This window comes from Lithobates pipiens, unplaced genomic scaffold, assembly GCF_037356315.1.
Source record: "Lithobates pipiens isolate NorthernLeopardFrog02 unplaced genomic scaffold, aLitPip1_a1.2 Scaffold_27, whole genome shotgun sequence".
NCBI classification, from domain to species: domain Eukaryota; kingdom Metazoa; phylum Chordata; class Amphibia; order Anura; family Ranidae; genus Lithobates; species Lithobates pipiens.
In genome coordinates this window covers 196,079,569-196,105,129 of record NW_027507788.1, presented here as the reverse complement: position 1 = coordinate 196,105,129, position 25,561 = coordinate 196,079,569, and the positions used below count along the sequence as shown (strand labels likewise).

General features: G+C 43.0%; 1 protein-coding gene across 1 annotated transcript in view; it reads right to left on the bottom strand.

The window, feature by feature from the left end:
• LOC143934462 (putative pleckstrin homology domain-containing family N member 1) overlaps positions 1 to 25,561 on the bottom strand; it is a 115,955-nt gene that overhangs the window by 64,546 nt on the left and 25,848 nt on the right. Inside the window, exon 2 of the mRNA XM_077458112.1 lies at positions 12,450 to 12,531. Within this exon, the coding sequence (XP_077314238.1) occupies positions 12,450 to 12,531 (82 nt within the window). The remainder of the gene's footprint in view (positions 1 to 12,449; positions 12,532 to 25,561) is intronic.

The window sequence follows — 25,561 nt, the reverse complement described above, 5'->3', positions numbered from 1 at the left end:
TGCAGCCCACACACGATCGAATAGTCTGACGGAATCATTCCGTCGGACTTTGGATGTTCAAAAGTCTGCTCGTGTGTACGCGGCATTAGTATATATGGTCCACAACCTACACACATCACACCCTCTTTCTGGGCGGTTCACTTTCTATGTGGCCTCTCAGTAATAACCCTTTCGGAGGTACTTTGCATGTCTAGATGTGTTCTTGGGATGCAGCCCAGAATACAGGATCATCAGAACAATGCACATAGATGTAGTACTTCACTAGAAAATACGAGACAGCATCTATGTTGATGTGGCAAAGGCTTTAAAAACTCCAAAAGTTTTTTTTTTAAATCTGCTCCATACTTAAGTTCTAATAGAATTCGTGTATTTGCTAAGACAGTCTTCTGTTAAATTAAAAAGGAAGTTATTCATGAAGGTTAAAATTTACACAGCTTAGATAAATATTTGTAAATGTGTTTTGTTTCCTTTTGTTACAGCCCATAATTTGGTTGCAACATAAAGAAAGTGCTGCTACTTGTCTTCCCATCTATTACTAAATGCAAAGATACTCACAGCACTCAACTCTAAATAAATTCATAAATTCATGTACAGTGGAATTGAACATATTTTCTTTAATTAACTCAACCACTTGCAGACCGGACCATTTTGCTGGCCAAAGACCAGACCACTTTTTGCGATTCGGCACTGCGTCTCTTTAACTGGCAATTGCGCAGTCATGCGACGTGGGTCCCAAACAAAATTGATGTCCTTTTTTTCCCACAAATAGAGCTTTCTTTTGGTGGTATTTGATCACCTCTGCGGTTTTTATTTTTTGTGCTATAAACAAAAATAAAGCGACAATTTTGAAAAAAAACGCATTATTTTTTACTTTTTTGTCATAATAAATATCCCCCCAAAAATATATAAAAAAACATTTTTTTCCCTCAGTTTAGGCCGATACGTATTCTTCTACATATTTTTGGTAAAAAAATAAATCGCAATAAGTGATTATTGATTGGTTTGCGCAAAAGTTATAGCGTTTACAAAATAGGGATAGTTTTATGGCATTTTTATTAATAATTTTTTTATTATTATTTTTTTTACTAGTAATTGCAGCGATCAGCGATTTTTATTGTGACTGCGACATTGCCGCGGACACATCGGACATTTTTGACACATTTTTGGGATCATTGTCATTTATACAGTAAACACTGCTATATAAATGCAGTGATTCCTGTGTAAATGACACTGGCAGTGAAGGGGTTAACCAGTGGGTGGCAGTGTAGGAGTTAAGTGTTCCTAGGGGTGTGTTACTAACTGTGTGGGGGCTGGGCTTTCATTTAGTGAACACTGATCTCTGCTCCAATCACATGGAGCAGAGATCAGCGTCACTAGTTGCTAGGCAGAATGGGAAAATGCTGTTTACACGGCATTTCGTCCATTCAGCCGCCCCGTGAGATGATCGCGGGTATGCCCGCGGCGATCGAGTCCGCGGGACCCGCGACCGGACTCACGGGGGTCCCAACAGGCACGTGAGCGCGCCGGCAGCGACGCGCTTGCGATGGCAGGGCGGCATTGAAGATTGGACGTACCTGTACGCCAATATGCCTGCCCGTGCCATTCTGCCGGTCGGGAACCGGTTAACCAGGATATAGAGTATATTATACAATGTATATATCTATATATATATATATATATAGATATATATATATATATATATATATATATATATATATATATATATATATATACACACAATATCTCACAAAAGTGAGTACACCGCTCACATTTTTGTAAATATTTTATTATATCTTTTCATGTGACAACACTGAAGAAATGACACTTTGCTACAATATAAAGTAGTGAGTGTACAGCTTGTATAACGGTGTAAATTTGCTGTCCCCTCAAAATAATGCAACACACAGCCATTATTGTCTAAACCGCTGGCAACAAAAGTGAGTACACCCCTAATTGAAAATGTCAACATTGGGCGCAAAGTGTCAATATTTTGTGTGGCCACCATTATTTTCCAGCACTGCCTTAACTCTCTTGGTTTCACAGGTTGCCACTGGAGTCCTCTTCCCCTCCTCCATGACGACATCACAGAGCTGATGGATGTTAGAGACCTTGTGCTCCTCCACCTTCTGTTTTAGGAGGCCCCACAGATGCTCAATAGGGTTCAAGTCTGGAGACATTCTTGGCCACTCCATCACCTTTACCCTCAGCTTCTTTAGCAAGACAGTGGTCATCTTGTAGGTGTGTGTGGGGTCGTTGTCATGTTGGAATACTGCCCTTCGTCCCAGTCTCTGAAGGGAGGGGATCATGCTCTGCTTCAGTATGTAACAGTACATGTAGACATTCATGGTTCCCTCAATGAACTGTAGCTACCCAGTGCTGGCAGCACTTATGCAGCCCCAGACCATGACACTCCCACCACCATTCTTGACTGCAGGCAAGACACACTTGTCTTTGTACTCCTCACCTGGTTGCCGCCACACACGCTTGACACCATCTGAACCAAATACGTTTATCTTGGTCTCATCAGACCACAGGACATGGCTTTAGTAAGCCATGTGCTTAGTCTGCTTGTCTTCAGCAAACTGTTTGTGGGCTTTCTTGTGCATCATCTTCAGAAGAGGCTTCCTTCTGGGAAGACAGCCATGCAGACCAATTTGATGCAGTGTGCAACGTACGGTCTGAGCACTGACAGGCTGACCCCCCCACCCCTTAAACCTCTGCAGCAATACTAGCAGCACTCATACGTCTATTTCACAAAGACAAGCTCTGGATATGACGCTGAGCATGTGCACTCAACTTCTTTGGTCAATGGTGGGACCTGTTGTGAGTAGAACCTGTCCTGTTAAACCGCTGAATGGTCTTGGCTACTGTGCTGCAGCTCAGTTTCAGGGTCTTGGCAATCTTGTTATAGCCTAGGCCATCTTTATATAGAGCAACAATTCTTTTTTTCAGATCCTCAGAGAGTTCTTTGCCATGAGGTGCCATGTTGAACTTCCAGTGACCAGTATGAGAGAGTGAGAGTGATAACACCAAATTTAACACACCTGGTCCCCATTCACACCTGAGACCTTGTAACACTAACAAGTCATATGACACCGGGGAGGAGAAATGGCTAATTAGGCCCAATTTGGACATTTTGAATTAGGGGTGTACTCACTTTAGTTGCCAGCGATTTAGACATTAATGGCTGTGTGTTAAGTTATTTTGAGGGGACAGCAAATTTACACTGTTATACAAGCTGTACACTCACTACTTTATATTGTAGCAAAGTGTCATTCCTTAAGTGTTGTCACATCAAAAGAAAGTAATTAAATCAATAAAATATTTTCAAAAAATGTGAGGGGTGTACTCACTTTTGTGTGATACTGTATATATATATCTATGTAGATATATATAAAACATCAGTTTAAAGTGTAAAAAATTAGATACTCAGCTGCAGACAGGCTTAGTAACTCCAAAAAGTTGAGAGTCTTTCGGTGCCTGCAGAGATACAAGAACTAAAATACTTATTGTAGCACCCTCTATCATAGGTAGGTGAAAGAAGTGTAGTGTGATGCCACGTACACACGATCGGAATTCTCGTCGGAAAAAGCTCTGATGGTTTTCCCGATGGAATTCCGATGGAATTCGGCTCAAGCTGTCTTGCCTACACACGGTCACATCAAATTCCGATCATTTATAACGCGGTGACGTACAACACATACGACGGGACTTGAAAAAGGAAGTTCAATAGCCAGTAGCCAATAGCTTCTTTCTTGTAGTTGAATCTGAGCATGCGTGATTTTTGCCGTGTCGGAATTGCATACACACGATCAGAATTACCGATAGAAAGTTTTTCTGTCGGGAAAATTGAGAACATGTTATCAATTTTTGGCTGGCGGAAATTCGGACAGCTAAATTCCGATGGAGCATACACACGGTCGCATTTTCCGATGAAAAGCTCTCATCTGTCTTTTTCTGGCCGGAATTCCGATCGTGTGTACGCGGCATGATAGGTTCTGTCGGTACAGGTAAATTTAAGTAGGAGAGTAGATCTAGACACCACATTACTATATTAGAAGGTATTCTAAAAGTACAAAGCTTAATTTTTAAGGCGTCAACCCATTTCTGTACATTTTGGAAAATGAATAAATCTTTGTAAAATCATGTAAATATCTTGTTCCATAAAATACCTAAATAAAAATGTATAAATGGTAATGCTATTATGTGAACAACCACATAAAGTTCCTATATAGTTGCTTTTTACCATTTAAAACTCAGTGGGGGAGATTTAACAACATTTCATACCTACATGCTCTGTGCAACAGTTTTGCACAGAGCAGCCCCGATTCTCCTTTTCTGGGGTCCCCTGCTGGGGCTCCAGGTCCCCACCATGCCACCATGTTAAAACCACTCTCCCTGGGGGCACCCATGCATGCTCGCTCCTGAGCCACCCAGTTTGCGTCTATTGACACAAACTGGACGACTCGGCCCCGTACCCTGCTCCCTCATCACGCCATTGCAGTGGGAGTCAATGGATGCTATCAATCTGCCTAATTAGGATGGAGACAGCAGCGAAAGCCACTGCTTTCTTGCACTGGATTGGATCAGGCTCATGTAAGCCCTTGTACACACGGTCAGAGATTCCGACGGAATGTGTTCTTACGTGACTGTTTTGTCAGATAATCCGACTGTGTGTGGTCTCCATCGGACTGTTTCCGTCTGAGTATCCGACGGACCAATTTGTCCGTAAAATTTTCCGACAAAATGCTCCGATCGTACATACTCCGATCATGTGTAGCCTACTCCGACGGACAAAGTGCCACGCATGCTCAGATCAAATTCCTAGACCAAAGCTATTGGCTACTAGCCTGAACGTAGTCCCGTCGTAACGAAATAACGTCATCACGTTATGTACAATCGGATTTTCCGACAACTTTGTCCGACCGTGTGTATGCAACAGTTTCGGACAAAATCCGTCAGACAAAATCCAACGGATTTGGTTGTCAGAATGTCCGACCGTGTGTACAAGGGCTAAGAGTAAGTGGGGGGGGGGGGGTGAGGGGCTCCTGCAGCACAGAAGTTTTTTTACCTCAATACATAGAATGCATTAAGGTAAAAAAAAAAAACCTTGAGGCTTTAGAACCACTTTTACTAAAACTGGTGCACACAGAATCTGGTGCAGCTGTGCAGGGTAACCAATTAGCTTCTAGGTTTTATTGTCAAAGCTTAAGGCTCGGTTCACACAGCTGCGGGTGAGAGATCCGGATGTGATTCGCACCGCACTGCAGTGCAAATCACATCCGATCTGTCTGTGCGATGCGAGTTCAGCCATACAGATAGTATGGCTGAATTCGCATCGCACCCGCCGCAAACTCGCACAGGACCCTTTTTTTGGTCCGCAGCAGAATCGGATCGCATGGGTGTTCACACCATGCGATCCGATTCCTGTCCGAGTTTGCAGATCGCACTGCGATATGCGGACTGGTCTGGGGGTGTCATTAAGATTTCATTGACACTCCCAGCAGTCCGCATAGGGCAGTGTGAACTGCCGACGGGAGGCATGCGATGCGGGAAAACGCTGCGGATTCACGGCGTTCCCGCATCGCTATGGTGTGAACCCAGCCTAAAGCCGAATTCTGCACATTTTTGTTTTTCTTGCATGCAGTGGGGCTGTGCCCACACTGCACGGTTTAACTGCTAATTTCTGTCTGGGGGATTGGAGAGTAGAGAGATATTTTCCTAGTTCTCCGATCCTCCCAGCACAAGACCGGTCCCTGAAGCTCCTGTCTCCCAAATATATCAGTGTCAAATGTATGTGGTTAGTCAAACATAGAAGTGTGCCGCCTGGATTGGCCACATAAGGTTAGTTTTTTTCATGTAGTGTCCTGGAAGGGTCCCAATGTCAACCAGCCAGAGGACGTTGGGGGGGGCTAAACTTCAACACCCAAGCCAACACTTGTTGTTAATATGTACAGATATGGTGTGATGCCTAAAAATTCCACTTTCTTCGTATTGTCAAATACCCTTTAAAAATCTTATAGAGAACTGTGCTGGCCCTTTGCCCCTTAGTTGGTAATTCTTACTTCTTATCTGCAGATTTTTAGGCATAGTAGCACCACTTTTCTGTCCCTATCTATCACGGAATAGCATTATGATTATGAAAAAGAGACTGCACCCTGGTTCAGAAAACACATTCCGCCCTGCTTCAGTCTCAACCCTGGATTAACAGAGCATCCAGTGCAGGAGTAGGATACATAAAATAAAGACTTTACTTCTGGAGCAAGAAGACATCAGGAGAAAGTGGTCGGTCATGAGTGCAATGCCAATGGCTTCTCATGGGCTGCTAGAAAAAATATTAGAATAATATGTATTTTAAAAACAAATGATATGCATGGGAAACCAAGTGAGCAAAATTAAGTACTGTCCTCTTTAAATTGTCTTTAGCCGCATTTATTATGCTATATATAAATCTGCTAAAGGCTAATGACTTCAAGACTAGCATTATAGATTGATTGGCATTGTAAGCTTCTATCTGGGGACACAACAATTAGGGGACACAACAATTAGGTTGGTATATTACAGTTTGCCATGCAAAATATTGCTTCATATCCCCACATGTCACCAAGTACCCATTAAGATGCGTTTACAGGCTTGGATAGTTGATAATACTTGTATATGGTTTAAAGTTGCTTTAAAAACATGAGAGTAATTTATAGGTTATTCTAATGTGCAGGCTAAAATGATGTAAGTTATCAGAGGATAAGAAGAGTTTTTCCTTACTCATACATTTGGGAGGTATAGAAAAAGTTGCTTTCCTGCAAAGGTCTGCAGGTCAGGAAACAGTCTCTCTCCACTGGGAATACACTCTAGTCTCTCTATTACAGCAAAATCTGCAATAAGCAGTAGAACTGCAACATTAACAGGGTGGTTCAGAGGGTCAATCATGTACATTGGCATACCTGTACTCTAAACAGCATTCTGGTATCTGAATGGCCTACTAATGCCACCTACACACGAGCAGACTTTGACAGCAAAGCTTTCGATCGTGTGTGGGCTCCATCGGACCTTTGCTGTCCAAAAATCTGATGGACTTTAGAAATAGAATGTTTCAAATTTTTTCACCGGAACTCTGCCGGTGTCACGATCACTCGGGCGTTTCGGCCGTACACAGGAGACTTACCCGTAGGAACCTGTCGTGGAGAACCCGTCGTTTCCCCTTGATGCGCGCTAAAGCTAACGAACGCACTCGCGTCAACATGAACGAGCGCGCGCACGCACGTGGGTCACGAACGGGCGCACGTCTACTCGCGGGGGCGCGCTGACCCGTCGTACGACCGTTTGGCGCCCTAAGGTCTTCTTAAGGCACTTGCTCCCTTCCATCCGTGCTGTCCAGTCTACAGCGTGTCCGTGACCTTGCTTCCTGTACCTGTACCTGTTACCTTGATTCCTAATACCCGGCTTGTTCTTTGACCCTGATCCGTTGCTGCCTGCCTACGACCTCTGCTTGTCTGACCACGTCTCTGCCTCATCCTCTTGTACCTTGCTGATCGATTCCTGCTGACCCGGCCTGCACCTGACCCTGCTGTTCCTGCTTACCTGTTGGGGTTCCTGTATTTCCTGACGTCCACCTGCCTGCCAGTCTCCTCACTTGTGCCTGCCTGCTACAGTCAAGTACCATCAGCTCTACCTACCCGCTGTCGGTGCCCAGCTGCTATCCGGACCGGTCCTATCTGCCAGGCACTTGTGCCCCCTGAACTTTTGAATACCTGTCTCCATCTCCAGGGGTTCATTAGCCAGGGGATACGAGGGGCCGCTCCCTGCATTCCAGGCTCAACTACTAGGTACGTGACAGCCGGACCCAGTTCCTATTCAGAAATCCGCTCGTGTGTATGCTAGTCCGACGGACTAAAAACCAACGCTAGGGCAGCTATTGGCTACTGACTATGAACTTTCTTATTCTAGTCCGGTCGTACGTCATCACGTTCAAATCTGTCGGACATTGGTGTGATTGTATGTGGCCAAGTCCATTAATTCAGAAAGTCTGTCGGAACTCCGCCAAAAGTCCGTCGCGAAGACCGTCGGACCTAGTCCTTCAAAAAGTCTGCTCGTGTGTGCGGCATCAATGTTTTGCTAGGGATCATTTGAATTAGAATTATTACCCTTTGAACAATCAGTTATTTAAAATAAACACTCTCGGTTTGTCATCTACAGTATGTGAAAAAAGGCATAAAGAAAGTAACTGGGAATCTTTCTGCATGTACGAAATGGGTGTTTTAATTAGCATAACAAATGAGATTTAAAGCTTAACTCTGGGATAAACACATTGGGCTTGATTTACTGAAACTGGAGAGTGCAAAATCTGGTGCAGCTGTGCATGGTAGCCAATCAGCTTCTAAGTTCAGCTTGTTCAATTAAGCTTTGAAAAAAGAAAAAAAAACTGGAAGCTGATTGGCTTCTATGCACAGCTGCACCAGATGTTGCCTTCCCCAATTTTAGTAAATCATACTGTCTGAATATAAAATGCATGTTTTGTTTCTTGCATCTTGGAGTGTTTTGTGTATTTCTTCCACATCTGTGCAGTAATCCAGTGTACAACTTTGTATATGTGCAGAAGCTTCCTGTAACAAAGACCAGTCCCTGCTGCTCTGTCTCCTTGTGCAGGGTGATTGATCTTGTATCCTCCTCCTCCTCCTCCTATAGTTTTTTCGCAGGTAGCCTGTTATGGGGCATCCATACTGAGTCTCTCGCATAGCTTTGTTCTCTGCACAAGGTATGTTCACTGCTACTTTAAATGGTTATAACCTGGTTTACAAAGGAATTTGGTGCACACAAAGGATTTACTGTACATCTTTTGTGATTATTGAGCAATATATTTAATGTGAACGTTTTGTGCCCAGAGTTCAGCTTCAAAGATAAACATCTCTGATGGCAAAATGATTGATTATTTAGCACATATTCATTCGTGGTCGCAAACATTCTTCAAAATGCGGCATTAATGAACAGAATGGTGGAGGTAAACCAAATTCTAGTGTATTAACCTCCCTGGCAGTACGATTATTTCGGATTTTAGGTGCTAAAAGCGGTACAATTATTTTGCATGAAAATTTGGCGTTTTATATTGTAGTCCTATAATTCTTAGGAATAACTTAAATCTGTCCAAACCAGAGTCTAGCAGACATCCCGGGTATGATAAAGTTTGAAAAATGAAATGATAAATTATTATATAATAAATAACTATAAATAATTATACCAAATATAATATAACAATAATAAAAATTATTCAATAATGTAATCAAATCAAAAACACAGAAATTTGCTCAGTTGCAGAATTGTCACTGTCATTACTGTTCAGTATTTGATGACGGATCTCCCCACAAATCGCTATCGCTTAATTCTGTGAGTGATTTCAATTTATTATCACTGTTTTCCAGCTGGTCTAAAATCATTTTTGATGTAAAGTGACAGTTTTGGTTGCTATGGACAATCTCCAGTTTCCAGGCATAAAGAACAGTATTTATAATATAAAACTGCATGCAGGACACTGGGCAGAACACTAGGGACAAAGGGGATGTGAAATAATTACATACAGCAATGTAATTTGTAAAATTACCATATACTGTATGTATAGTGAGTGTTATACTTTTTAAATTTGGCGCCGATCTCCGTCCCCGTACGTCGCAGTGCTCGCAGGGAACGGAGTTCGGCTCCGTGATAGATCGAGCGAGACACGGCTCACTCGTACAGCGTGGGGACATCGCTGGATCCGAGGGAGAAGGTAAGTAAGCGTCCTCCTGGATCCAGCGATGCGGTCCTGAGTCTGGCTCGGGGTTACCGCTTTTGGTATAAAAATTCCACCCCGAGCCAGACTCGCCAGGGGGGTTAAATAAATTTTATTAAATAAAGCTATATATATAGATGGGTAATAAAACAGAATTTGGGATGATCTTGTGCAGAGGAGAAAATTGTGTTAGCTATCTCATTGTAGATCATGACATACTGTATGTAAAATGTATTCTCTCTTTTCTAATCCTTTATTAGGTGCTGATTTGTGTCCTGGCTCAAAGAGAGCCAAATGGTATCAGAAGACGTTGTAGGAAAAAGAGGCAGCAAGATGGGATTATATTATAGAATGAGGCAGTGGAATGGGATTTTGGTGGATGGGAAAGAGAGACAGCAAGATCGGATAATTGCAGATGGAGAAAGGAGGCAGCAGATAGGAATTGTAGTAAAGAAGGAGAAGGCAGTGGAATCAGATTGTGATGAATGGAGAGACAGCGGTAGCAGACCATGGTGGAGGTATCAGCAGGTTTGGATTAGAAGAAGAGAGGAAGTTGGATCAGATTGAAGGCAGAGAGAGAAAGATGGAGTGTAATTGGATTGCAGTGGCAGAGATGGGAGGCAGCAGGGTTGGTTAATGGTAAATCGGGAAATGAGGCAGCTGGATGGAATTGTGGTAACGAAAGAGAAGGCAGCAGGGTCAGATTGTGATGGAAGTTTGTGGATAGGTGGAGCATGTTGCAGCGGCAGAAAACACCCAAGAGTCCAGGTGCAGAGTAACAGGAATATATTGTAATAGAAGTTCAGCAATAGTCAGCAAGTTTGATGAGAAGCCAACTCGACCGGGAGCGCTCACAGGATGTGTCAGTAGCAGGAGGTCACAGGTGAGCCGACAGTGTCTGTCTTGGGGAGCGGAATGCAGCTAGGTCAGTCTATTTCCGAGCAGGGAGGATTAAAGGAAGGATGGTGTGTCGATGCACTTTCCCTACTCCTCTGGAACCTTTCCTTGATGCTAAGCACTGTCCCTGTCAGACAGAAGACATGTCCCTACTCTAACCACACACAAAATTCACACCAAGCCACGGAGCTAGGTTCTTAAGTAGACTCTGCCTGACCCAAGATGGCCCTCAATGTCACATGGGGCACTGGTATTCAATCGGATAGCTGCTCCCTGTGACCCAGGAAGCCATAGATGAACCAGGTTCTTCTTAACTTTCCCTCTACATTGCAGCTGTGGTTGAACGCCACCTGCAATGGAGAATGTAGACTGCATCTACATACAAATGGAAGCAGCAGTATTAGACCATGTTGGAGGTAAGGGTACTAGCAGGATTGGATTAGAAGTGAATAGGAATAAGCTCTAGTGGTATCGGATTTAAGGCAGCGGAAATGAGGCAGTGTAATAGGATTGTGGAGAAAGGGAAAGGGAGGCAACAGGATCAGTTAATGGTAAATGGAAGAAAGGAAGCTACTGGTAGAGCTGCACGATTAATCGTTAAAAAAAATGCGATCTCGATTCAAACCCCCCCCCCCCGACAATCTCTTCCGCTGAGAGTAGGCGATTCTTTCATATAAACAAGTGGAGACATTATCTGCTAACTCAGCTATCAAAAGAAAGCACCCCGGGCAATCTGCCAAGTTTAGAACTTTAAACATTGTAACTAACCCTTACTTCTTAGATCAAAGGGATAGAATTTCTTGTGTAAACAAATAATCTGGGCAGTCTGCCAGGCTTTCAACCACTGTAAATGCAGGAAGTTTAACCACTTAAAGTCTAAATCTTTTTCTGACACTTCTTTCTTAAGTTAAAATCAATATGTTTTGCTAGAAATTTACTTGGAACCCCCAAACATTATATATATATATATATATAATTTTAGCAGAGACCCTAGGGAATAAAATGGCAATTTTATATCACACTGCAGTCTTTCAAATGCAATTTTTTGGGAAAAATACACTTCAATGAATAAAAAACAATAAAGATAGCACAATTTGTTTTGTTTTAATGTGAAAGATGATGTTACGCCGCGAGAATCGTGAGAGAATCGTGAGAGAATCGTGAGAGAATCGCGATCTATCTTCTAAGCAAAAAAATTGTGATTCTCATTTTAACCAGAATCATGCAGCTCTAGCTACTGGATGCCATTATGGTAAGGAAGGAGGAGGCAACAGGATCAGAATATGATGGAAGGGAAGGCAGCATTATGATACAATGAGAGAGTAAAAAATGCATTAGCAATATTGGATTAAAAGTGGATTAGAAATGGAGGAAATGGTATCAGATTAAAGGTGCTGAGGTGGGAGGACATATTGGGAATGGATCGTGCTCAAAGAAGAGACAGTGAGGTCGGATTCTAATAGATGAGGAGAGGAGGCAGCTGAATCAGATTTTGGTGGAGAAGAAGGCAGTGGGATCAGTTTATGGACAAGAAGGAGACAACATGGGCTGGTTGTCATAGATGGAACCTGCTGCTGAACCAGATTCTAATGGAGCAGAAACCAATGAGACCAATGAGATCAGGTCATGGTGGAAGAGGAGGTAGCTGGATTAGGTTGTGATAGAAGTGGAGAGGAGACAGCAGGGTCACATTCTGATTGAAAGGGAGGCAGTTGGATCCGATCTTGTTGGATGGAAGGGGAAACAAAGGGATTAGATCCTGTCGGAAGGGAAGCATTTTGCAGACACTTACCCCTCCCGCCAGCTCTTCTGGAATACAGCATGGTCCTCCATTTGGAGAAGGAGTACAATGAGAACTATCTGTCAACTTTTTTCTGCACAGAAAAAAAAGAAAACAATTCAATCTGTTATTTTTGCACTTGCTTATTTCAGTTGATAACGAAATCTAGCTTTTAACTGGTGCAAATCTATCTTTGAAATGCAAGCATTGTTTGATCAGACGTGAAAATGCGTTTTTACATGTCAAGCCCATCCTTTGCTCACAATGTAAAAATGAATATCTTCTCAGCAAACCCATGCTAGGAGGACTATGTACTACTGTGAAAAGTGTCTTCCCATTAGATTTGTTAGCCAAAGGGAATTGCCAGTTTTACTTCTGTAAATTGAATTATCCATTCGACTCAAAGCACGGTAGGAGAAAAATATAAAACAGACCCTCTGAAATGTACACACTTGTTTATCAACCATCTAAATACAAATTTTTTATGGATTAAATCATATGCATATTTGCACCTCATAGACCAGTGATGGCGAACCTTGGCACCCCAGATGTTTTGGAACTACATTTCCCATGATGCTCCCCTACACTGCAGAGTGCATGAGCATCATGGGAAATGTAGTTCCAAAACATCTGGGGTGCCAAGGTTCACCATCACTGTCATAGGCCTTATTCACACAGAGCACACAAAAGTGTACACCTGTGAAAGGCCACATTTACCCGCATAGAGATAAACAGGCATTTTATGCGTCCCAGTGCAGACAGATTTATTGATGTCTATTGTGACACAGCAGCTGCAAGGAGACAGTGTCTGTGTCCCAGTATGACATCCGCGTGGGTGCGGCTGTGGTCCCTGACCACAAACAGTGTGGGACAAAGCGGGACCAGATCTTTTTTTTCTGCATTCTTCATTCTCCATAGCGTAAATCAGGAAAATACTGCATTATCATCAATAGACGGAGCTGATGAACGTAAAAATTGAAATATTATTTACTATGATTGGGACCTCCATCTAGTGGTCATAATGTAGTATTTTCCTGATTCATTCTATTCTTATGAATGGAAAATAAATGATCTGGAGTAAAAATAGCCTAGTAACATTTGATTTTACTGATAATCAAATTCAAATCAAAACAGAAAGCAGAACTTGCAAATGTAAGTAATAGGTAAATATGGCTGTCCCATGTGTATGTGTGTGTATGTATATATGTATATATATATATATATATATATATATATATATATATATATATATATATATATATATATAAAAATTGACTAAGGTATACAGGTCAAAGGGTGAGAAAACTATGGTATGAAAAACGCAGCACCCATCAGACGTAAATGTGTGTGGCCAGAAACTAAGCATGGTCAGTAAAGTGGGTGTGGCTTCATGGTGTATAGCTTATAATGCTGCATCTCCCCCTCCCATGCTATGTTTTATATAAAAAAATGATTTATGTTAGTGGAAGTTAAAATACATTCTGACGTTGGTGTCAGTGTGTGTAAAATAAATCTCATTGCTCATGCCAGTGGGAAGATCATAAGTCCCATCCTTGGTGTCGGTGAAATATAATAAGCCATTGTATAACCAGTTATCGTGGGATAAAATAAATTAAATAATATAAGTGCCGCACTTCACCTTAAGATCAAAAACACCATGTATATATACTGTATTCAAACGTATAAGTGTAGATCTTGCCACTATACACCCTATACCAGTTTTCTGTAATTGTGTAAACCACAAATTAAATTAAATGTCCACCAAAATAAAGTCCATCTATAAAACGTGTCTATAAATATTGCCTTTTAGTATTAGGCCATACACTGTGATCCACATTTATATTCAGTGTTCCTCAGGTGACAATTCACTGTTTGTGTATCACTCATGCTGTATGCTGTGCTCTATCCCTCCACCGGATTTGCTTGCACCTGGGATAATGGATCATAAGTATTAGTATGATCAAATAGCGCCTTTGTCCCTCTCAAGGGGACTGGAAGTGTAGTTCCAATCCTGGGGTTCAATGATAGAATCACTTCCTCCTTCTCCTACCAGTTTCTTCTGTCAGCCATGTACATATGAATATAAAAACGGCAATAGTGCTTTATCTTTAAAAACACACCCTTTATTTCTAAAATCTCCAAGTATTACACTCACATTTACAAGGTGCTTCCAGTGCACCAGATTGTAAAGCCCATTTTACATCAACTATTTTCACCAGCATGAAATTCCTAGATGTTATATTACCACAGATCGCTATTCCCGGCATCCACTGTTAGAGCGTTGTGACATCAAAGCTCCCCCCTATGCGTTGCGCCACAGGGACACATAACTTCCTCAGGGGGATATAATTGGCAGGCACAGCACTCCTCTCTTTATATAATGTATTGCAGCCACTTTGTTGGAGTCCATCCCTTATGTATTAGCGTCTGGCAACATTTTGCTTTAGTCTCCTATATTTCACTATTGGGCGCCATTTTGTTGTAGCCCCACTCATGCCTAAATGTATCCAACCCCATTTTATAAGTGTCTCCCATTCATACAGCAGCCTATATGCAGATATAAAAATAAGCTTTAATAAAAAATAATCACTGGTGTTAGTAGGAGTAAAATAAGTATGATATAATTGGTATCATTAGGAGTAAAGTAAGCCCCATATGTTTGGTGACAATGGGATAAAATAAGTCTCATGTTGATAGCAGTTAGATAAAATAAGCCTCATATAGTTGGTGTCAGTTGGACAAAATAAGCCTAATCATTGGTGTAAGTGGGATAAAATAAGCCCTATGATTAGTGTCAGTGGGATAAAATAAGCCCGAAATTGTCACTGTCATTGGTATAAAATTAGCTCCATATCATGATATAAAATAATCCCCACATCATTTGTGTAGTTGGGGGTAAAATAAGTACCATATTATTGGTGTAATTGGGAATAAAATAAGCCCTGCATCATTGGTGTAATTGGAAGTAAAATATACCCCATATCACTGGTGTCAGTGGGTTAAAATAAGCTCCATATTACTGAAGGCAGTTGGATAAAATAAGACCCATATCATCAAGGGCAGTTAGAAAAAATAAGTCCCATCATTGATGTTAGTGGGATAAAATAAGCTCCGCATTTTTTGTATCAGTGGAATAAAAAAAGCCCAAAATCATAATCTTTAGTGGGACAAATAAGCCCCAAATCATGGATATTCTGTGAACACTGTGCCAATAACAGAATCCCCTTCTCCAAATTGCTGTAGAGCCGCTTCCCAGGCAAGCTGCAAGGATCGGGTGTGGCACTGCTGTATGAGTCAAGGGAAACTGTGGCACTGTGATAATGCCATGTACCTCCACCCCCATGCAGCCACCAAAGTGCTGCAAACCCGCCATTTATTTCCATAAAGCCAGTGAACCAGACTCTCCATCGCTCCCACCTTAGGCCCCAGCTAAAAAATACAGCTTCCTGGAAGAACTGATGACAGGTAACCAAATGATTTTGTATCAGATCATGTGCTTCGCAGTATCCAGCCTTACAGCAGTAACACAAGTGCAAGGAAGAAGAAGCGTTGATTGGAAAGGGTGGCCCAAAAACCATAGGGTCACACATCATGTGACCTCCTCTCCTTACCATTGTCTTCTTAGGGATAAGCCAAACACCCCCCCAGTTCGGTTCGCACCAGAACCTTCGAACGGACCAAAAATTCGTACGAACTTTAGAACCCTATTAAAGTCTATGGGACTTGAGCGTTCAAAATCAAAAGTGCTCATTTTAAAGGCTAATATGCAAGATATGCAACAGACAACACCAGGAATAAGGGGTATCTTCAGGTGTATACTGTGCTGGAGGCACACAACATCCATTTTAACTCCTGCAGATGCCTGTATTAGAGACCACCAGCAATAAAGGGTAGATACAGGTGTATACTGTGCTGTGCTGCAGGCACACAACACCCACTAACTCCTGCAGATGCCTGTATTAGAGAACACCAGCATAAAAGGGTAGATACAGGTGTATACTGTGCTGGAGGCACACAACACCCACTAACTCCTGCAGGTGCCTGTATTAGAGAATACACACTGTCCCTGCCTATCTTGCTCCTTCCCTGCACACTGGAACACACTACACAAGGCCACAGTGCTGGCGGCCTTATATAGTGTGGGGCGTGTACTAAACCCCCTGAGCTATAATTGGCCACAGGCTTCCTGCCTGTGGCCAATTATGGCTCTCCTCGCTGCCGGTGCTGTGATTGGCCAAGCATGCGGGGTCACAGTGCATGCTTGGCCAATCATGAGCCAGCAATGCACTGTGATGGCGTAGTGCATTGTGGGCCGCTCATGCCACACGAATTTGGTGAGGGTGGTCTGAATTCGCTGAACAGATGAACCGCCGATTTTCGAGTCGAACATGCATTTGAGTCGAACAAAGAGCTCATCCCTATTCTTAGTACACCAGGCACTGGCAAGGCTGGTAACATCCATAATCAGCAAGTGCCCAGTACCCTGGATTGTGTGAGACATTGATACTGTGGGGGGGGGGGGGGGGTCCTAAATTGCACGACCACCCTGCAGGATCCAAGACACTATACATAGACAGTAATATTCCAGGTTTTATAAAGAAATGAAAAAAGTAAGACCCAAAGTGTTGGCAAGGTTGTCCATACTTATGCTTTTATTTTGTGAGCCTATTGAAGATTTTAGAATAAATTTCCTCTCTTGCTGTTGTGATTTAAAAATGTTTGATTTGCTAAAGCTGAGGCAGAATAATAAAAGAGATTGGGGATAAGGTTTAGGTTCTCTTATACCATGAGTTTATGGCGAAACCCCAAGATTGCTGAAGCTTGCGACTTTGACCAAAAACACTACAGTTTCACCACCAGAAATCAGGTAAAACCTATGATGCAGAACAAAGTTTTTGTTGCGCTAAAAGCATAAGAAAATAAACAAAGAAAATACAGCGGCTAACACAAATATTGCTGGAAACAATATGGAAACAAATATAAAATATGATATAGCGCTTAAACAGTAATAAATATAAAATTCAAATTATTGATGGACGGATTCCAAGGAAACGGTCTAAACGAAATCGTTGTCTTTTAATTCATGAAAGGAACAGAGGGAACCACCACCAACACCTGATATTACTGACTCTTAGGCCTCATGCACACGAGACGCAGTTAAACGCGCGTTCAGATGCAGTTGGACAGTTTTTTCAACTGCACCTGAACTCATTCAATGTTATCCTATGTGTCCATGCACACAGTCTCGTTTTTTTCCGTTTATATGCAGTTGCGTTTAATCTCGTTTTTCCAGAAGCAAAAAAATGCGTTCAGAAACAAAAATTTCTGCGTTTCAGACGCAAAACGCGGCTAAACGCGGCTAAACGCGGCACCCGCGTTTAGCCGCGTTTGCGTTTATATGCGTTTTTAAAGGTGACCTTTTTTTTTACATTAAAAATCTCAAAAATGATTGCAAATGATGAAAAACCATTAGAAAAATATTTTAAACAATTGCAATTGCAAGTGGACAATCCACAACTTGTGGCAAGTGACGTGGCAAGTGGACAATCCACAACTTGTGGCAAGTGACATGGCAGGTGGCAAGTGATGTGGCAAGTGGACAATCCACAACTTGTGGCAAGTGACATGGCAGGTGAAGTGGCAAGTGACGTGGAAAGTGGACAATCCACAACTTGTGGCAAGTGACGTGGCAAGTGACCTGGCAGGTGACGTGGCAAGTGACTTGGCAGGTGACGTGGCAAGTGGAAAATCAACAACTTGTGGCAGGTGACTGGCATGTGACGTGGCAAGTGGACAATCCATAACTTGTGGCAGGTGACGTGGCAAGTGACGTGGCAAGTGGACAATCCACTTGTGGCAGGGGACGTGGCAAGTGACGTGGCAAGTGGACAATCCACTTGTGGCAGGTGATGTGGCAAGTGACGTGGCGAGTGGACAATCCACAACTTGTGGCAGGTGATGTGGCAAGTGATGTGGCAAGTGGACAATCCACTTGTGGCAGGTGACGTGGCAGGGGACGTGGCAAGGGACGTGGCAAGTGGACAATCCACAACTTGTGGCAGGTGATGTGGCTGGTGATGTGGCAAGTGGACAATCCACATCTTGTGGCAGGTGACGTGGCAGGTGACGTGGAAAGTGGTGTGGCAAGTGGACAATCCACAACTTGTGGCAGGTGATGTGGCTGGTGACGTGGTAAGTGGACAATCCACAACTTGTGGCAGATGGCATGGCAGGTGACGTGGAAAGTGGACAATCCACATCTTGTGGCAAGTGACGTGGCAGGTGATGTGGCAAGTGACGTGGCAAGTGGACAATCCACAACTTGTGGCAGGTGACGTGGCAGGTGATGTGGCAAGTGATGTGGCAGGTGATGTGACAAGTGGACAATCCACATCTTGTGGCAAGTGACGTGGCAGGTGACGTGGCAAGTGACGTGGCAGGTGACGTGGCAAGTGACATGGCAAGTGGACAATCCACATCTCGTGGCAAGTGACGTGGCAGGTGATGTGGCAAGTGACGTGGCAAGTGGACAATCCACAACTTGTGGCAGGTGACGTGGCAGGTGATGTGGCAAGTGACGTGGCAGCTGATGTGGCAAGTGACATGGCAAGTGGACAATCCAAAACTTGTGGCAGGTGACGTGGCAAGTGACGTGGCAGGTGACGTGGCAGGTGACGTGGCAAGTGATGTGGCAAGTGGACAATCCACAGCTTGTGGCAAGTGACGTGGCAAGTGGACAATCCACAACTTGTGGCAGGTGACGTGGCAGGTGACGTGGCAAGTGAACAATCCACAACTTGTGGCAGGTGACGTGGCAAGTGACGTGGCAGGTGATGTGGCAAGTGACGCGGCAAGTAGACAATCCACAACTTGTGGCAGGTGATGTGGCAAGTGACGTGGCAGGTGATGTGGCAAGTCATGTGGCAAGTGGACAATCCACAACTTGTGGCAGGTGATGTGGCTGGTGACGTGGCAAGTGGACAATCCACAGCTTGTGGCAGGTGGCATGGCAGATGACGTGGAAAGTGGACAATCCACATCTCGTGGCAAGTGACGTGGCAGCTGACGTGGCAAGTGGACAATCCAAAACTTCTGGCAGGTGACGTGGCAAGTGACGTGGCAGGTGACGTGGCAAGTGATGTGGCAAGTGGACAATCCACAGCTTGTGGCAAGTGGACAATCCACAGCTTGTGGCAGGTGGCATGGCAGATGACGTGGAAAGTGGACAATCCACATCTCGTGGCAAGTGACGTGGCAGCTGACGTGGCAAGTGACGTGGCAAGTGGACAATCCAAAACTTGTGGCAGGTGACGTGGCAAGTGACGTGGCAGGTGACGTGGCAAGTGATGTGGCAAGTGGACAATCCACAGCTTGTGGCAAGTGACGTGGCAAGTGGACAATCCACAACTTGTGGCAGGTGACGTGGCAAGTGACGTGGCAGGTGACGTGGCAAGTGATGTGGCAAGTGGACAATCCACAGCTTGTGGCAAGTGACGTGGCAAGTGGACAATCCACAACTTGTGGCAGGTGACGTGGCAGGTGACGTGGCAAGTGAACAATCCACAACTTGTGGCAGGTGACGTGGCAAGTGACGTGGCAGGTGATGTGGCAAGTGACGCGGCAAGTAGACAATCCACAACTTGTGGCAGGTGATGTGGCAAGTGACGTGGCAGGTGATGTGGCAAGTCACGTGGCAAGTGGACAATCCACAACTTGTGGCAGGTGATGTGGCTGGTGACGTGGCAAGTGGACAATCCACAGCTTGTGGCAGGTGGCATGGCAGATGACGTGGAAAGTGGACAATCCACATCTCGTGGCAAGTGACGTGGCAGGTGATGTGGCAAGTGACGTGGCAAGTGGACAATCCACAATTTGTGGCAGGTGACGTGGCAGGTGATGTGGCAAGTGGACAATCCCCAACTTGTGGCAAGTGACGTGGCAAGTGGACAATCCACAACTTGTGGCAGGTGCCGTGGCAAGTGACACGGCAAATGCAAGTGTACAACTGCTCTCTATGCTGCTGCTGCTCACTCTGATCAAAATAGCAGAAATAGTTAAAAAAAAATGCTTTGAGAGCTTGGGGAGGGTCTACATGATGTTATCTTTATAAACGCGTTTAAACGCAAACGCGTCTAAACGCGGCATGCAAACGCGGCAAAACGCGCGTTTCTAAACGCGCGTTTCAGCTTTTTTTTAACAGAGGTTTCATCTGCGTCTCGTGTGCATGAGGCCTTACCGTCAGTGCACATATTACATGCACGTAAGATTGAATTGTAAAAGATCGTATTTCCAGACTTCTCCTTATCACAATATGATTAATCCACATAAAGGGAACCGTCCAAAGGCCATAAAGGAATTTATTTATTTTTTTTGCGCTTCTCAAGACCTCCTCAAAAGCGTTCTCAGAAAAATTTATTTCCCCAATGGCCACATAAAAAAATATAAGAAGAATAGTTTCATTGCGCAGACTTCATGATAAGCCAATCACTCTTTAATAAAGAGATTTTAAACTCACATTTCAGATGAGATACAAACAGCATAAAAAGTATTAGCAGCATCCGACAACAGGGATGGAAACCACTCTCATGCTCCTTCTAATGTCACAAGTCCCTCATTCGCCCAACGTTTCGTCACAAACGTGCGTCCTCAGGGGCATAACCGTGACAATAGAGAGAGAGCTTTATATAAGGATCAATGTTAAAAAAATTATTAATTAAAAAATTAACCTTTTGCAGGTGTTATCTTCCATGTGTGAAGGAAACTGCCATTCCGCAATGTGTGTTCCCGCCATGATTAGCGTGCGTTCCATCACATAAAGGAAATGAAATAAACTAAATGCGGAACTTCCAGTCCGCCATGCGTTCCAATGACCAGAACTTCCGGTTCATCGTGCGTTCCAACGGCCGGAACCAACTTGTAAAAAGGAAAGGAATAAATAATACATCCCCAGTGTGTCACAATGGTAATGAGCCATCCCCCGGAATAATAAACATTCCGCCCAGAAGTGGCATATAAGTGTCACACTAATAGTTTCATTGATAATAAAACATCCACCCGGAGTAGCAAACAATCCCCCCGGAAGTGACATATGTGTGCGCCTGATGCAGGCCTTCCGGTCTACCATGCGTTCCAATGGCCGGAACTTCCGTGCGTTCCAACGGCCGAAACTTCCGGTCGGTCATGGATTGCCAATCCCCATAAAAGGAGCAATACATAGGTCCTGAATTGGCTCCACCATTAGTAAACAATACCCACGTCACTCCCCCCCAGGAGTGACATGGGTAAAAGAGCAAAGACTGGAACATTCAATTCGCCGTGCGCTCAACGAAGTGAACTCCCCACTTAGAATGCTATAAATGGAATGCATATTCGCCTCGAAAATACCTCAAACATATGGACAAAACCATAATAGTCTATGCATCCAGCACACAGGGATAATTAATTGTGGAAAAATACTACTGATGGAACGCACGTGCGTTCCAACATGCACTTAAGGCGCCCACGATAATTTTTGTTTAAAATAGACAACATTCAACACCAATATGGGTGATTAATATAATGCCCCTATGATGTTAATTATTAAACCTATGATGCAATGCAAGGGTTTTTGCCACTGGTCAGCTGAGTCACAAAAGCCAAGCTTTCTATAAAAGGGTGGGTTTACAGCAACCATATTTTCATTGTGTTTTGGAACTAATTTATACTTTTTTCAACGGTACCTGCTTCCTATGGCAGTGCCCATTGTCTTGCCTTGTTTTATTCATACCACTCATAAAAGACCAGAATAAAAAAAACTGTTTTCACCCCCCCCCCCCCACCAGACTTCTTTGGGGGGGGTGGGGGGGGGGGGTCACTGTGAATTTTGCAAGTAAGATTTGCTAAACTGCTCCTGAACAAAACCCAGGCAGGTTGGCTGATAACTAAAAGGGATTAATAATGCCAATTCTTACAGATTATAAGTAAGAACACCCTAAGTATTGAGGTTTTTAAAAGGGTATCCTATTCACTAAGTTTTTAATTGACAGAGTATTGTATATCTTTTAGATTATCTTGTTTCCTTTCTATAGTATTCCCATTGAGTTTTATAAATAAGATAAATAATTTATAAATTGTGCATGTAAATGCTGTATGTTAAAGAAGTAAAGAGACAAATAAAAAAGGAGGCAATTTGTTAAAAAGCGTTAAATAAATAAATCTAAATTCCCTGTTTTGATCTTGCCCAGAGGACAAGCTTATGTCAACTGAGCAAACCACAGAATGTTAAAACTACCTGTGTGTTTAATGAATCCAATATATAGTATATATAGAGTATATAATGAGCACTCTCATAGTACAGGCCCTGTGATGATGTGTTGACCAATTCTAGCCCAGAGTGGAAAATGTTCACCATGAGGCAATGAGTAGATGGAAAAGATCTAATGACTCCTGGTTTAGAGATTGTGTGAAATGCAGAAGTGATGATGACCAATACACAAGTGGATATTTTAAAAGCTTGATACTTATTACAAGAACATCCTGTATTATCTGCTTTGTAAAAAAAAAATACCATTGAAACAATAAGGGGAACTGTTATGTTATTTATTTAAAGTGCAAGTTGATTCAAAATGCAAAACTGCCCATGTAAAGGCGGAGGCTCTACACCTCTGAGTAGCTAAATGGCTTCTCTAGGTTCCATTTCTTTATCAGTATTTATACCTGTTAACCACTTGCAGACAGGACCATTTTGCTGGTCAAAGACCAGACCACTTTTTGCGATTCGGCACTGCGTCTCTTTAACTGACAATTGCGTGGTCGTGCGATGTGGCTCCCAAACAAAATTGACGTCCTTTTTTTCCCACAAATAGAGCTTTCTTTTGGTGGTATTTGATCACCCCTGCGGTTTTTATTTTTTGCGCTATAAACAAAAATAGAGCGACAATTTTGAAAAAAACGCATTATTTTTTACTTTTTGTTATAATAAATATCCCCCAAAAATATATAAAAAAAAAAAATTTTCCCTCAGTTTAGGCCGATACGTATTATTCTACATATTTTTGGTTAAAAAAAATCGCAATAAGCGATTATTGATTGGTTTGCGGAAAAGTTATAGCGATTACAAAATAGGGATAGTTTTATAGCATTTTTATTAATAATTTTTTATTATTTTTTTTTTACTAGTAATGGCGGCGATCAGCGATTTTTATTGTGACTGCGACATTGTGGGGGACCCATCGGACATTTTTGACACATTTTTGGGACCATTGTCATTTATACAGTAATCACTGCTATATAAATGCAGTGATTCCTGTTTAAATGACACTGGCAGTGAAGGGGTTAACCAGTGGGTGGCAGTGTAGGGGTTAAGTGTTCCTAGGGGTGTGTTACTAACTGTGGGGGGGTTGGGCTTTCATTTAGTGAACACTGATCTCTACTCTAATCACATGAAGCAGAGATCAGCGTCACTAGTTGCTAGGCAGAATGGAGAAATGCTGTTTACACAGCATTTCCTCCATTCGGCCGCTCTGTGAGACAATTGCGGGGATGCCCGTGGCGATCGAGTCCGCGTGTCCCGCAACCGGACTCACGGGGGTCCCGACCAGCGCGGGAGCACGCCGCCGGCGGCGCGCTCCCGACGGCAGGGCGGCGTTAAATATTGGACGTACCTGTATGCCAGTATGCCTGCCCGTGCCATTCTGTCGACGTACATTGTCGTGCGCTGGTCGGGAAGTGGTTAATTAATCCTGCCAGTAAAAGTTCTCATTCCCTTTCTATGGGTGGCAAAGTTATAAGGTGACAGTGGAATTATGCATAGAGTTGTCACACTTTTACTTGCTGGATTACAGTGGTAATCCAGGCTTTTCCCATATCCCCGTATATTGTTTTCGCTAAAATGCATGTCAAAGAGTCTTTTAAAACTATCCATACTTCCTGCCAACACCACCGATTGTGGAAGAGAGTTCCACATTCCTACCGCCCTGATAGTAAAGAAACCTCTATGCAGCTTAAGGTTAAACCGCTTCTCTTCCAGTTTCATTGTGTGGCCCCGTGTCCTCTTACACTCCCTGGGACTGAAAAGTTTCATACTTAGGATGGGATCACCGTTGAGATATTTGTATATCACTATCGAATCTCCTCTCACGCAACTTTTCTCCAAGGAGAATACATTTAGAGCTTGTAGTCCGTCATAATTGAGGTCCTCCAGTCCCCATATTAATGTAGTCACCCTTCTCTGGACTCTCTCCAGCTCCAGTACATCCTTTCTGAGGACTGGTGACCAGAACTGGGCAGAATACTCCAGATGTGGCCGAACCAGAGTTTTATAAAGTGGCAGAATAATCACTTTATCTCTGGAGTAAATTCCCTTTTTAATACATGCTAAAATTCTGCAGGGTTTGGACAGAGCCTTGTCTATTATATAAATATAAAGAATATGAATATAAAATAAAGAAAACGAATGCAGCCATCACATCTAATAATGTGTAAGATGAAAAAGAATACATTTTTGTTTTAGGGTTTAATACCACTTTAAATGAGTGTACAGTATCTCACAAAAGTGAGTACACCCCTCACATTTTTGTAAATATTTTATTATATCTTTTCATGTGACAACACTGAAGAAAGGACGCTTTGCTACAATGTAAAGTAGTGAGTGTACAGCTTGTATAACATTGTAATTTTGCTGTCCTCTCAAAATAACTTAACACACAGCCATTACTGTCTAAACAACTGGCAACAAAATTGAGTACACTCCTAAGTGCAAATGTCTAAATTGGGCCCAATTAGCCATTTTCCCTCCCCGGTGCCATGTGACTCATTATTGATACAAGGTCTCGGGTGTGAATGGGGAGCAGGTGTGTTAAATTTGGTGTTATCGTTCTCACTCTCTCATACTAGTCACTTGAAGTTCAACATGGCACCTGAAAAAAGGAATTGTTGCTCAACATAAAGATGGCCTAGGCTATAAGAAGATTGCCAAGACTCTGAAACTGAGCTGCAGCACAATGGCCAAGACTATACAGCTGTTTAACAGGACAGGTTTCACTCAGAACAGGCCTCGCCATGGTCGACCAAAGAGGTTGAGTGCATGTGCTCAGCATCATATCCAGAGGTTGCCTTTGGGAAATAGACGTACGAGTGCTGCCCGC